Source organism: Acanthaster planci, linkage group LG04 (genome assembly GCF_054643075.1).
Source record: "Acanthaster planci isolate LZ-2023a linkage group LG04, COTS_SCS, whole genome shotgun sequence".
NCBI classification, from domain to species: Eukaryota; Metazoa; Echinodermata; class Asteroidea; order Valvatida; family Acanthasteridae; genus Acanthaster; species Acanthaster planci.
In genome coordinates this window covers 19,263,739-19,277,054 of record NC_141780.1, presented here as the reverse complement: position 1 = coordinate 19,277,054, position 13,316 = coordinate 19,263,739, and the positions used below count along the sequence as shown (strand labels likewise).

Below are 13,316 nucleotides of genomic sequence, written 5' to 3'. Positions count from 1 at the left end.
TTTTTAAAATTTAGGCAAGATTTGGAGGGGGAAAACAGCATCGTCTTTTTGTTCTACACGTTATTGGCATCTTCAAATGACTTATTGAAATCCCTAAATTCACAGCTTAATGTGAATGCAGTAAGCTACAACCTATTCATTTAAAGCCCATTAAGTAAATGAAATTTGTGTGATTAGATCAGGCAAATTTAACAAGTACATATATACACTATTACAACAGATCCTTTGATCTTTGGGTTATACTAGGCTACAAAGTTCTACAAAAATTCGTTATGCTCATCAAGTATTTATTACTTTAAATTGATCATTGTAAGTTATTATAATATTTTGATAAACATGTACATGTAGGTACAAAAAGCGGCATAAACTGATTCGAAGAGACGTTGATTCTAACTGCAATTCACTTTTGTTAGGACCCAATGGTTTCTAATAGGATATGAAAATTTTACTTCTAAATTAAGTAAGAGTAAAATATATAAAGGGGCTGTTGTACTGAGAAAAATCACCGAGGATGAAACGTTGTTGCAATTAAAAGTACATTCTTCATTCATTTTAAATTTATCCACGGGAACAACATATTTCTTTACATTACAATTTATCACAACTTTATATTACAGCTTAGGTGAAGGAAGAAATATACCGGAAAGTAAACTTTTACAACTTGAAAAGCGTTTGTCTATCTAACAAAAGTGTTTATGTTTTCTACTTTGCGAACTAAAATAACTCTTCTTTCCCTGCACCCTACAATTCCTTTATATGATGCTGATTTATTCTCTTCGATGAATGTAACTGTTATAAATCTTACCGTACCATAACCCCAATGGGTTGAAAATGACAACGGACCATTATAAAAAGTATCCATGGCGTTAGATGATTTGAAGCTGTCTCCTCGTCTCTGCCTTCGCCTTGCAAAATCTCGGGCGACGAAAAAGTTCGAGAAACTGTCGCAATCATGACTCCTACTCCCTCATTCAAATAGGCCTCTGTACCAATTACTTCACATTTTGTTTACAAGTGCACTTTCCTATTTTTCTATGCGGAGGCACAGCCAACTGAGCACCATAAACTCGCACTTCAACAAAAGCCGGCATCATTTTTTGCTACGGTCGTCTATTGGTACAGACTGATCCCCATGATCTGAAGTCCTTGGATTGAAATGAAATTTATTTAATACGATAAGTTTCTGTTTTGGTCTCGCTATTCAACTCACCATGCCATAGCTCCCACGGTCACTGCTTCGTAAGCTTCAGCGTATTCCATAGGATTTTCAGTCTCTAAGGCCGTATCGTATCCATCTACCACGTCTTGCTCGTGATCGGACAGAACATCGTGATCTACTTCGACAGTTTCGTTGACGTAGGCTCGGTCGGTTTCGGCAGCCTCGCGATTATGGAAAGCGACTGATGCGTCCCCCGAAGCTGCGGGGCGGGCAGGCTGAGCTTTCTTGTCGCAAAGCCTACAGAGATAGATGACCAAGGTGATGACACTGAGTGTGACAACAAGGGTGACAAACATGGTGATAACAACGGCAGTAACCAGAGTACCTGCTATCCCGGTTGACTTCGGTTCAGTAACAGTGAGGATGATCTCAGCTGTGTCCATCTCGCCCAAGGTATTTTGGACCAAACACGTGTACATTCCTTGATCGGACCTCTCGACTGAAACAATGAAGACAGTCGTGTCTGAGGAAATAACAAATCTGTCCTGTCCTTCGTCGGATATTATCGTGCCCTTGGGGTCTAGCCATGTTATGTTAGGGGCGGGTATACCGGTTGCCGTGCATGATAGAGTTGCTGTCTGACCGACTGTCACGGTAAGATTGTTCTTGTCAATCACAGCCTTTGGAGGGTGGCACGAGAAGTCATGTATGTCCAAGTCTGTAACCACTGTTCCGGAGTTCTTCGGTGGACCTTGACATCGAGGGAGAGTAGACGGGGGATTATTGAGAAGCCAGTCGCGTAGACCCGTCAACCGGCAGTCACACTGAAGAGGGTTGCCTTCAAGCTCTAGTCTAGATAGCGCTCCAGTGGAGTTAACCGGAACCATCTGTATCTGATTGAAACTCACGTCTAATCTTGTTAAGCTCGTGCAATGACCAAGTAGGTTGCTGATGTCACGAAGTAAATTGTGAGCCAAAAGGACCTTCTGCAAACTTGTATGACGGCTGCAATTCGTTGTATCATAAACATCGAGTTCATTTTGAGAGAGGTCTACCCGGATAAGTCTAGGTATATGCCGAAACATTTCCGAGTGGACGTAAAACAGTCGATTCCCAGCGAGATACAGTCGTTCCAGCGAATCCAGACCGATGAAGTAATCGGGATGTAAGACGGACAGTTGGTTGTTGGTAATGGAAAGCTGGATTAGCTTAGCTAGATTGAGAAATACTCCACCAGACAATGACGTCAGGGCGTTGCCATCGAGATACAAGGACCGTAGCATGGTGAGTTGACTGAGACTGGTTGGAGAGACGAACAAGAGTCGATTGTTTGCTAGATGGAGCTCTGTCAGGCTCACGAATCCTCGCAGGGTTGTAGAGGACAGGTTGGCTAACATGTTGTCATCAGCGTATAGGATCTGAAGACTTTCGGCCCAATCTGGCTGTATCAGGGAGTCAAATAAGTTGTTTCCTATGTCCAGTCTCTCTATCACTTTATCTCCAGGCTGAGAGAAACTGAATCCGCTATTCCATCCGTGTATTTTGTTATTCCTCAGGGTGAGCTTTGTTGGTACCGTATATGAATTAATGCTCCTGATTTTATTGTGATCTAGCATCACGATCAATTTGGAACAGTTTGAATTCAGTGTGATGGACAAAATGTTAACAGTCTGTATTTGGTTGAAACGCAGGCTGAAGAACAAGGACGAAAAATCGTATATTCGGCGGAACATGTAAACAACTTGCAGGCCATTTGAATCAACTGAAAAGTACCTCAATTTTTGACAATTTGGAAACACGTATAAGTGTTTGAATCGGTTGTAATCCATCGAAATATCTTCGACGGAGCCAAGTTCACAAGAATAGCTGAGGCTAGAAATGACGTTATGTTTCAAGGACAGTTTCTTCAGACTTCCCAACGCAGTTGACGTCAACAGTGACGTCACGTCAGCTATGTTGTTGTAATCAAGGTGTAACTCCACCAGCCTGTTGAACCTGTTGTTACCGTCGAAGTCGCCAGATTCCAGCACGGATATATTGTTGTGGCTGAGATCCATAACGAGGGAGTCTGGGTAGTTGACAGGGATGCAGTCCAGATTGCGGGATGAGCAGTCAGCCCGTCCACTCATGTGGTCGTAATTACACTGCGCAGAGCAAACGGATGACTGACACATTCTGGTGGATGCTCCAATCAACAGTAGGAAAACAAACGAAGTCATTGTGATCTGAAATATCGGAAAAATACAAAATAATGCAAAACAACATTAATAAAAGTTTAATGGACGTAGAGGCCCGTTCATACTTCAGGCGAATGCAAGAGCGAAGCGAATTTGATGTCACGAAAAAGTTACAGTGAAATTTCGCACTAGTTATAAGTGTTTTCAACTTCAACGAATTCACAACGCAAATGTTTGATATGACGACGATAATTCTCGTTCGTTTTCGTTTCAGTATGAACTGGCCTTACGCTAAGCGAAAGCGATGATCACATTTTTGCTCGAAACCTTTATTCCATAGATGTCGAACATTGTACCCTGACGGCTACATGCTCCTTACCCTGCTATCTATCATGTTCTTAGTTTTGCCCACTTTAAGTTATTCTGACGAAGAATAATATACTATAGCTGCTGCTTTTAATTAGCGTTCGGTCTAGCCTGCAGTAAAACAAGGTCCTGCACTTCAAAACCAAGTTTTTTCATTGAAATTTAAAAAGCTTTTCGACTATAGACTCTTTTACAATTTATGTCAATGCAAGCTTTATATAAACCAGTAGGTGGTTTGTGAGGTAGAGTGGACGTAAAAATTCACAGCCCCATTGTACAGGAAATCTTACTATATACAAGGCCTGAGCCCAGACAGCCGCACAACCAGAAGTTACTATGTGAATTGAAACAAATTTGAAAATAAAATATCTCCCGGAGTCGAGGTTGGCCATGCATACAGGTTGCATACACCAACAAGACAAGAATTATCTAATTTAAAAACTGCATGCGTGAATGCCCCACTGTTGTATGAGTTTCACTGGGACTGCCTCGGTGTTTCCAAATCTTCCACACTAGCACTTCCAGTGTGGTATGCCTTCAGTCGTCTGACTCGGTGGACAGAGCATACTTTCCCCAAAACGTTGAGTCCACTGGTTCTCTTCATAATCTCATTCACTTGATGCTGCTCGACATCTTTGTCACATGGATACCTCTACCATGCAAAACCTTTAATGTGATTCATATTAGATCGCCACTTTAAGACCGAGAGATTATTCGAAGCTTTTTCTGAATCTCGAAAAAGTCAAAAAGATAATATAACAAACTAATTTTTTACTTCAAAGCTTTAAGACGTCACATCTAAAGGATTAAACGTGAGACGATCAATACTTGATACAGGATATTGAATTCGTGTCGTGGTAAAAAATGTACAACGTACGCCAGCTAAAATCAGCCAGCCACACTAAAGTATCCAACAATGACTGATATTTCATATAGTATGTAAAAATAAAACGTCATAATATAGTACTTTTATTACCGTCCACTCACTCGGTTTTCTTTCGCACTCCACGATCAGCATGCAAAGACAAGAAGAACATTGACAACGGTTTCAAAGTTTTGCCAGATCAGGTGGCGGAAATTTAACACAAATTAAGGTGGGGTATGTGCACTACATGTATTTATATATTTTATATTTTACGGAAGACTGACTGCATTTATATGGTGTTATCAACATCACAATTGATCCTTCGAAACAACCGCGCTAACCTTGAATTCTGCCAATGCTTTGCAATGCGTCTATGTGGATGCTGCTCTCGCTTCACATTGTTATAGGCTATGCTTCTTTAGCCTTGATCTAAATATCGGCCACCTGGAGTAGTTATGTGAGTAATGCATATACATGTACCTAACATAGGCATGGGGTGCAATGTTGATGATTGGTACAGGTCTGCCCTTTGAATGAGTCTCAAGCTGTACCCAGAGAGGGCGCAATATTCCTTGCAATGGAGGATCCTTTGGTATCTGCGCATTGCTGGTTCATAAACAACCGTGAAATGCAAGCGTTGAAGTCACACAGCTATCAAACAAAAGATCGGGTTGAGTTTCGATTATCAATGGCTTAAGATCACAGTCAACAACAAATTTCAAATGGCTCGCCAAAGTTCGATTGGCCTATGCAAGTTAGGCCTGTTCTGTTTCTTTTCAATGTACAGGTAAAACACGTCTCGGTTTCCTAAAGCACTCACGCTTTCCCCACCCCTATATTCACTACATTACAGGATTGGCATGGCATTAAGGTTATTCATAGGAAAATAACTGAATGACGTACAGTGCGACTAATCGACCGTTTAATTTCAAAATGTTTGCCCTTCTAATATTCGAACAGATGTGGCCCTCAGTTTAAGTTCACACACCGTTTACGGGGGAACTACTAAATCAGGGCCAGCATGTTTCAAACCCCTTTGGCTGATAGGAGGAACCCATTTGTCGACATTTACTTGGCATGATGTATTTATTCATAATGCAATTAACATTGTGTGGGTGTGGGCCGGGTTGTGTGTGTGTGTGAGACGGGAGGGGATGAGATTTCGGAAAGTGGGGGCTAGAATCTGTCGTAGGGTGTTGCAGGGGAAAGACTACAGGGCGCTTGCCGCGATCATCCTGGACAATGTAAAAGAGGAAGGGAAAATGAAATAAAAGAACCGTTCACTGATAGCCGAGGTTGTTGCAATATCCATAATTGAAAAAGCACGTTGCTTTCAGGGATTTGGAAGCCACACCCCTACTTATTTGAGGATAACAGACAAATTTCCAATTGCATTTTCTTTCCCTGCATCTTGGTTGGCGTGATTCACTAAAGGGATACGTGCTTTCACAGGCTGAAAAAGAAGGACTGTATGGTGGAATTAAGTGTTTATTTATTTCACTCAAACTGAAAACTACTCAATGTGCTCAAATGTGGGTACCAAAGAAAATGTAAACATTGAAAATAAAAATGGCCACGGGCTGGTCCGGGAATTGAACCCGGGACCTCTCGCACCCTAAGCGAGAATCATACCACTAGACCAACCAGCCATGCTCTTGATCTTCGTCTAAATATCTCTCCTAGATTTGTTATATCCACGCACTTTCCTGGTGACGAGGTAACCTCTCCACCGGCAAACTGCGTATGTCAGCAATTGCATATCCAGCTAACAGCCACACTGCTCGTACATGACCACCACTAGCACAACTTCACTGTGACTCGCGCTGTTCGAAACTCCAACATGGCTCGAACCTACTCAAGGGTCAGATATGTACTTTTAACGGATGAATGTTGAGTGAAGACGCTCTTTGCTACTGGGTCCAGCTAACGCCCCACCGTTGACGATGCTCCGTATGGAACTGCTTCATAAAACTTACTATGAGTTTAGGCAACCGCTTCAAACGAATCGTCTCTGTGCATGGCAGCGTATGGAAAAATCTTTGAGGGTTTCAATCGCCTCAGTTAATAGTAGTGAAGACAATTAAATTGTTAAATCATTCTCTTCTAATGAAGGATTTCATATATTTATTTTTTCTATTCAATTGTGGCACCTCCTCAATATTTACGTTCTGCGTCAGCTTTGAAACGGCAGTCAGTGGGCTACACAGCTGCTATGAGATAGAACAATTGGAATAGTTCATATTATAAAATTGTAGACGTTGTACGGAAGTGCAGTAAGTAAGAATTAGAGGAAAGATGATACTTGAAGTCAATTTAGGAGAAAATCAGCCAGACGTCATTCGCACCCAACAGTTATAAATTTCTAATTCAGGTCTTTTAGAATTTAATTACCAAGTTTAAGTGTAAATCATACAGCAAATAACCCAAGAACTATCTTTACGAGATTTAAAATCCGACTTTCAAAATAACTGAAAACACTAACTGGTTGTTTTCCACTCTATAAATTAGTTTTAAAAAGATATTAGAAAACGTAGGGCTGGTCCGGGAATTGAACCCGGGACCTCTCACACCCGAAGCGAGAATCATGCCGCTAGACCAACCAGCCACGCTCAGAATATTACTTTAAATATCTCTGCTAGATTTGTTATATCCACGCACTTTCCTGGTGACGAGGTAACCTCTCCACCGGCAACTGCGTATGTCAGCAATTACGCATCCAGCTAACAGGCCACACTACGCCGCACATGACCACCACTAGCACAACTACAGTGACTCGCGGTGCTCGAACTACACCCCAACTAAGGTGGGGCCACTGCCAGTACATGGCTCGAACCTACTCAAGGGTCAGATATGTACTTTTAACGGATGAACGTGAAGAAGTGAAGACGCTCCTTTCTAGGGGTCCAGGGCACGCCCTACCGTTGACGATGCTCCGTATATGGAACTGCTTCATAAAACTCACTATGAGTTTAGGCACCCGCTTCAAACGAATCGTCTCTGTGCATGGCAGCGTATGGAAAAATCTTTGAGGGTTTCAATCGATTCAGTTAACAGTAGTGAAGACAAATTGTTAAATCATTCTTTTCTAATGAAGGATTTCATATATTTATTTTTTCTATTCAATTGTGGCACCTCCTCAATATTTACGTTCTGCGTCAGCTTTGAAGCAGCAGTCTGTAGGCTACACAGCTGCTATGAGATAGAACAATTGGAATAGTTCATATTATAAAATCGTAGACGTTGTACGGAAGTGCAGCAAGTAAGAATAAGAGTATAGATGATACTTGCACTTGGAGTCAATTTAGGAGAAAATCAGCCAGACGTCATTCGCACCCAACAGTTATAAATTTCTAATTCAGGTCTTTTGGAATTTAATTACCAAGTTTAAGTGTAAATCATACAGCAAATAACCCAAGAACTATCTTTACGAGATTTAAAATCCGACTTTCAAAATAACTGACAACACTAACTGGTTGTTTTTCACTCTATAGATTAGTTTTAAAAAGGTATTATAAAATATAGGGCTGGTCCGGGAATTGAACCCGGGACCTCTCGCACCCTAAGCGAGAATCATACCACTAGACCAACCAGCCATGCTCACAATGTGCGTCTAAATATCTCTCCTAGATTTGTTATATCCACGCACTTTCCTGGTGACGAGGTAACCTCTCCACCGGCAAACTGCGTATGTCAGCAATTACGTATCCAGCTAACAGCCACACTGCTCGTACATGTACATGACCACCACTAGCACAACTAGAGTGACTCGCGGTGTTCGAAACTCCAAGGTAGTGCCACTGCCAGTACATGGCTCGAACCTACTAAGGGTCTGATATGTACTTTTAACGGATAAATGTTGAGTGAAGACGCTCTTTGCTACTGGGTCCAGCTCACGCCCCACCGTTGACGATGCTCCGTATGGAACTGCTTCATAAAACTTACTATGAGTTTAGGCAACCGCTTCAAACGAATCGTCTCTGTGCATGGCAGCGTATGGAAAAATCTTTGAGGGTTTCAATCGCTTCAGTTAATAGTAGTGAAGACAAATTGTTAAATCATTCTTTTCTAATGAAGGATTTCATATACCTCAATATTTACGTTCTGCGTCAGCTTTGAAACAGCAGTCAGTGGGCTACACAGCTGCTATGAGATAGAACAATTGGAATAGTTCATATTGTAAAATCGTAGACGTTGTACGGAAGTGCAGCAAGTAAGAATAAGAGGAAAGATGATACTTGCACTTGGAGTCAATTTGGGAGAAAATCAGCCAGACGTCATTCGCACCCAACAGTTATACATTTTTAATACAGGTCCTTTGGAATTTAATTACCAAGTTTAAGTGTAAATAATACAGCAAATAACCCAAGAACTATCTTTACGAGATTTAAAATCCGACTTTCAAAATAACTGAAAACACTAACTGGTTGTTTTTCACTCTATAGATTAGTTTTAAAAAGGTAGTATAAAATGTAGGGCTGGTCCGGGAATTGAACCCGGGACCTCTCGCACCCAAAGCGAGAATCATGCCACTAGACCAACCAGCCTCACTTAGTTACGTGTGGAGAAAATGCCATTAGAAAGGATTGAGTATATTCAAGTAGTCAGTTTGCCCAATAAGACGCGTAACGTTTGCTTACGTAGCATTTTTCTCATGCACACCCCAAGGTAAGCCCTGATGAATGCATGAACCCCATTCGCCACTGCCAACAGTGTGAAGGCTGACTCGACAGAAACACCCATCACAGAGCATAGACATAAACTTCCGTCATTATGCTTTAGTACCTTTGACTTTCTTAATCACCACAAACTGAAACCATAGGAAATTCTCTTTCGCTGGCTTACAGGGCTGATCTGGGATGAGGCAACGGGTGCCATGCCCCCAAATAATTATGAGAAAATGGTGATCTTTGGTCTATTTCATTTCACTTCCTTTCAAAATCACGTAAAATTAACCCCATGTAGCCTATACCCTCAGCCTAAAGGCCATAAAAACTTAAATGAAAAAAATCCTAATTTTTGCCTCCCCAAAAAACTTAAAACCTAGCCTCTCCTAAATGCAGCTCTGGCAGTGTTGTAACGAGTCACTAAATTTGGTGACTCGAGTCGAGTCATTGAGGTCAAGAAGTCGAGTCGAGTCACTTTTTGTAGTCAAGTTGAGTTGAGTCGAGTAAATTACCGAGCTGGAGTCGATTTGAGTCACAAAAGTTTGAACAAAATACAATAAAAGCACAACTACTTGTAAGTCATTTTTGGTATGTATGCTTCCCATGCACTGAGAACGGAAACAAAGACCGGCGCGCTGTGTCGTATGCTGTGTATACTGCCATCGTGGACTTCACGATTGATATAAGAGCAGCACCGTAAGTCCGATTTCAAAAATATTATTTTCTCCAAAAACTTTGCTTTTAAATTGTTTGAGACTACTATCTTATAAGCTTTCCATGAGAGATTCGAGTCTAGTCATTTACCAGTCGGGACTCGAGTCGAGTCGCCAAAAATTGTGACTCGAGTCGGACTCGAGTCGAGTCATTGGCTCAAGTCATCACAACTCTGGGTTCTGGATCCATCCTTGGCTTCATATCACTACCGTAAACTATACAATACAAATAAAACCACTTCCCATGACGGTAGCCTGGACGGAAACCCCTCAATGACTCTACTGGGTCTATTATTTTCTATTTCTACGGGTGGACTTTCAGATAGCACACCATCAGGGAGGGTACCTGTACGCCCAGGAAAGTAGCAGGTTTCGTTGTCCGCCGCGCTCCCACAACGAACCCCAAAGTTCCTGGGCTAGGAGGATTGCCAAGGCCTACTGAGGGATATGTATGCCAACGGTGGGGAAGGAGTTATTGCCATAGGGACCCTTGATTCAAATCATTGCACCATAGAAAAGGGTATTGTTTCAGCCTTAAACGTATAGTCTATCATTTGCAGTTATCCAAAAGCAATGGAGGAATTATTGTTGAAAAGTACAAATATGTAACTGACAACAGTATGGTGCCACAGAGTGGCCGACTGGTGATATGATTCTCGCTTGGAGTGGGTCACTATCCGGACATTCAGGGGCGTAGCCAAGGGGGGCCTAGGGGCATGTGCCCCCTACAAATTGCCGATGTCCCCCCAGGTGCCCCCCACTAACAAAAAAACAACAACAACAACGGATAATAAAGATGTTAAACAAGGCTAACAAAAGCTTGCCCCTCCCAAAAAAACACACACAACTGGTGCTCCCATAAGATGCTGTTCCCCCTTATGCCCCCACAAGTAAAATCCTGTTTGGGGGGGAGGGTGACTATGCCACTTTTTGTGAAGAGCAAAATAATTGAAGCGGATTGTAAAGAATTTTTGGACTTTCCAACGACTGAAATGTTTGTAATTATCACTGAAAAGTCACAAAATGCCATTCTGATGTGAGATTCTACATGAATCTGATACACATAAAGATGTATATCTTTTTCATGAACATCGCCCCCATGGTGTCCCCCCTTCAAATTTCCATGGCCAAGCAAGTCATCACACCCAAAACCACCTATCCCCATCCTCACCCCCCCCCCACCTTCCAGCACAGGTTTACGCCACTGATATGCGTGGCTGGTTGGTCTTGTGGTATGATTCTTGCTTAGGATGCAGTCTCGTGGTCGGTTCCTGGACCAACCCACTAAACGCTTTTTACGTGTATGGTACAATTTCCAGATCATTAATTAGTCGAGTGGACTGCAACACTTTGAGAGCGCCGCTGTGGTGTTGAACAATGTGAAAAAATCACAAAGTGTCCATGTTTGTGCACACGTACAAACCCATGGACTCGAACGTTTGTACGGCTTTTGTACGGCTATTTGCATATCTGCGTCTGTATCATGGTCGAGTTCGGGCGGCCTGTTCTTGACACGGGTTTCTCGTGATTTTTGAAAAGTATGGGCAAACAATGGGCGAAACTACTGATCTTCATTTGATACCAGACCCGACGATTCTGACTACCCGACAAATCAAGGGTCCGGTATCACCAAATGTCACGTGACCAGGACTGGAGGAAATCCTCCAGTTTTCCGGAAATAGCCGGTATTCCGAAGTCTTCCCGTCTACATTCTGCATGTTCGGATGGTACCGTTGATGTTCGGCTATTCCCGGTCGGGTAGGTGGGCTTGTTGAACGTAAACCGTCAACAATCATGCATTGGCATATAACAACAAAGTTACAAACAACTTACTTGTTGATGGGTGTGTGCGTGAAAGGAATATTGCTGTACAAGAATTGATCAACTAAAAGAATTTCGAAAATGATGCTCACGTATGATTTTGAATTTTCAGACATTTTTTCAAGTGCGCCTCGAGGGAACACTCAACTGAATTGGAACCGGTTTAACCCACAACGTAAGGGATGAAATCGAAAGTATCCGGGCTGTCAACTTGTGACCTCTGACCCTTGCGTCATATCTATCTACCCGGTTCGTAAGTGTGACGTCATTTCAGTTTAAAGCGCGTCCACTGCGGTTTTATTAACGGGCCCGGCCATATCGAATTTGAAAGAGAGGTTAACTCTTCCTTTTTTATTGTTGAGAATACAAATGAAGCAATAAAATGAAATTTCATGACAAATTTGCACCTGTCTACTCATGACAAATAATTTCAAATTCATGATTGAAGACAGAGAACTGTGCATGTACATTGCCAGATTCTGAAAACAATTGAAAGGGAGGCTTGGAACGCGCGGAAGTATAAAACAGTCTGGTGCCATCCTAATCGACAGTTTGCATTATATAAAACAAATTTGGGGAATAAGATCAAAAATGGCCTCCACTCGAATAGGGTACATGGGATCACCGTTTACATGGGCCGTTTTCCAATACTCAACTTCGTCTCCGTCTCAGGCTGCGTCCCCGAAACCAATCCCCGATTGTGGGCCTGAGGCGTTTAAATAAAATTGGATTTCTGTAATTTTTGGCCCTCTTGCATCATATTTGATGTTTTGTGGCACTATTAGAATAATTATGGCGCTTCCAGCTTCAAAACCAGGTTGTAAAAAAAACAGCTTAAGCCTGACTGAGACGGAGCCGAAGTTGAGTATCGGAAAACGGCCATGGAACCATGGAACCGGAAGTTAACGCGCACCTTCAGCGATTGTCCAATGAGAGCCTGCAAATCGTGGCGAGTCCGAAGCCTGACCTAAGATCATATCATATCATATCATATCATATCATATCATATCAAGGGTGCAGTGTCCCAATTCAAGGAAAATTCTCCGCCAGACCGAGGCGCAGAAAAAGTACCCCCAGAGATTGTTTCGAAAAGAGGGGTCTGTTTGGGCCAAGAAATGGTGGAATTGTGTCAGTATGACCTAGAATCATCTCTGTAGATTCAGGGGCACCCATCTGGGGGCAAAGCAGACTAAAATGGGATTGAAAATTAGTCAGAAGAGCCCCAGGAAGGTGAGGGATGTCATTTGAAAAATGGCTGCTGGGAGGGCTTGGCAACATTCACTTTTTGGGGGGTGAGTTTGTTTTGGGCGGATAATTAAAAAATTCATTTGTTAACCTACTAAAAATTGAAAATCAAATGAAATCTGAAGGACCAAACAACACATTGATTTTTGTTTGAGAGGCCTCAGGGACTTCAGTTGCCTGCCATGGGGCTCCAAACTTGGTTGATTTTACACTATTTTCAATGGAGCTTGAATTAGTTCAGTGCACCCTCAAGGGTCGTCAGGGAATCTTTGGGCAGGGAGCCAGACTAGCGCGCACGCACGTAGC

The 13,316-nt window shown here is 42.3% G+C and overlaps 1 protein-coding gene and 4 non-coding genes across 5 annotated transcripts; all 5 read right to left on the bottom strand.

Annotated features, from left to right (window-relative positions):
- Positions 1–165: 165 nt before the first annotated feature.
- LOC147799459 (uncharacterized) lies at positions 166–3,470 on the bottom strand. The gene has a single exon (XM_087135951.1). The coding sequence runs from the start codon at positions 3,376–3,378 to the stop codon at positions 1,207–1,209; it is 2,172 nt and encodes a 723-aa protein (XP_086992077.1). The 5' UTR covers positions 3,379–3,470; the 3' UTR covers positions 166–1,206.
- A 2,674-nt stretch (positions 3,471–6,144) lies between these two features.
- Positions 6,145–6,216, bottom strand: Trnap-agg (transfer RNA proline (anticodon AGG)). The gene has a single exon. It is a non-coding gene; the product is annotated as a tRNA-Pro (tRNA).
- Positions 6,217–7,100: 884 nt separating this feature from the next.
- On the bottom strand, positions 7,101–7,172 carry Trnap-cgg (transfer RNA proline (anticodon CGG)). The gene has a single exon. It is a non-coding gene; the product is annotated as a tRNA-Pro (tRNA).
- A 916-nt stretch (positions 7,173–8,088) lies between these two features.
- Positions 8,089–8,160, bottom strand: Trnap-agg (transfer RNA proline (anticodon AGG)). Its single transcript has one exon. It is a non-coding gene; the product is annotated as a tRNA-Pro (tRNA).
- An 879-nt stretch (positions 8,161–9,039) lies between these two features.
- Trnap-ugg (transfer RNA proline (anticodon UGG)) lies at positions 9,040–9,111 on the bottom strand. Its single transcript has one exon. It is a non-coding gene; the product is annotated as a tRNA-Pro (tRNA).
- Between the last annotated feature and the right edge of the window lie 4,205 nt (positions 9,112–13,316).

What these genes read in the sequence shown, in the direction of transcription:
- LOC147799459 (XM_087135951.1), bottom strand. Translation starts at nt 3,378, where the DNA reads ATGACTTCGTTTGTTTTCCTACTGTTGATTGGAGCATCCACCAGAATG.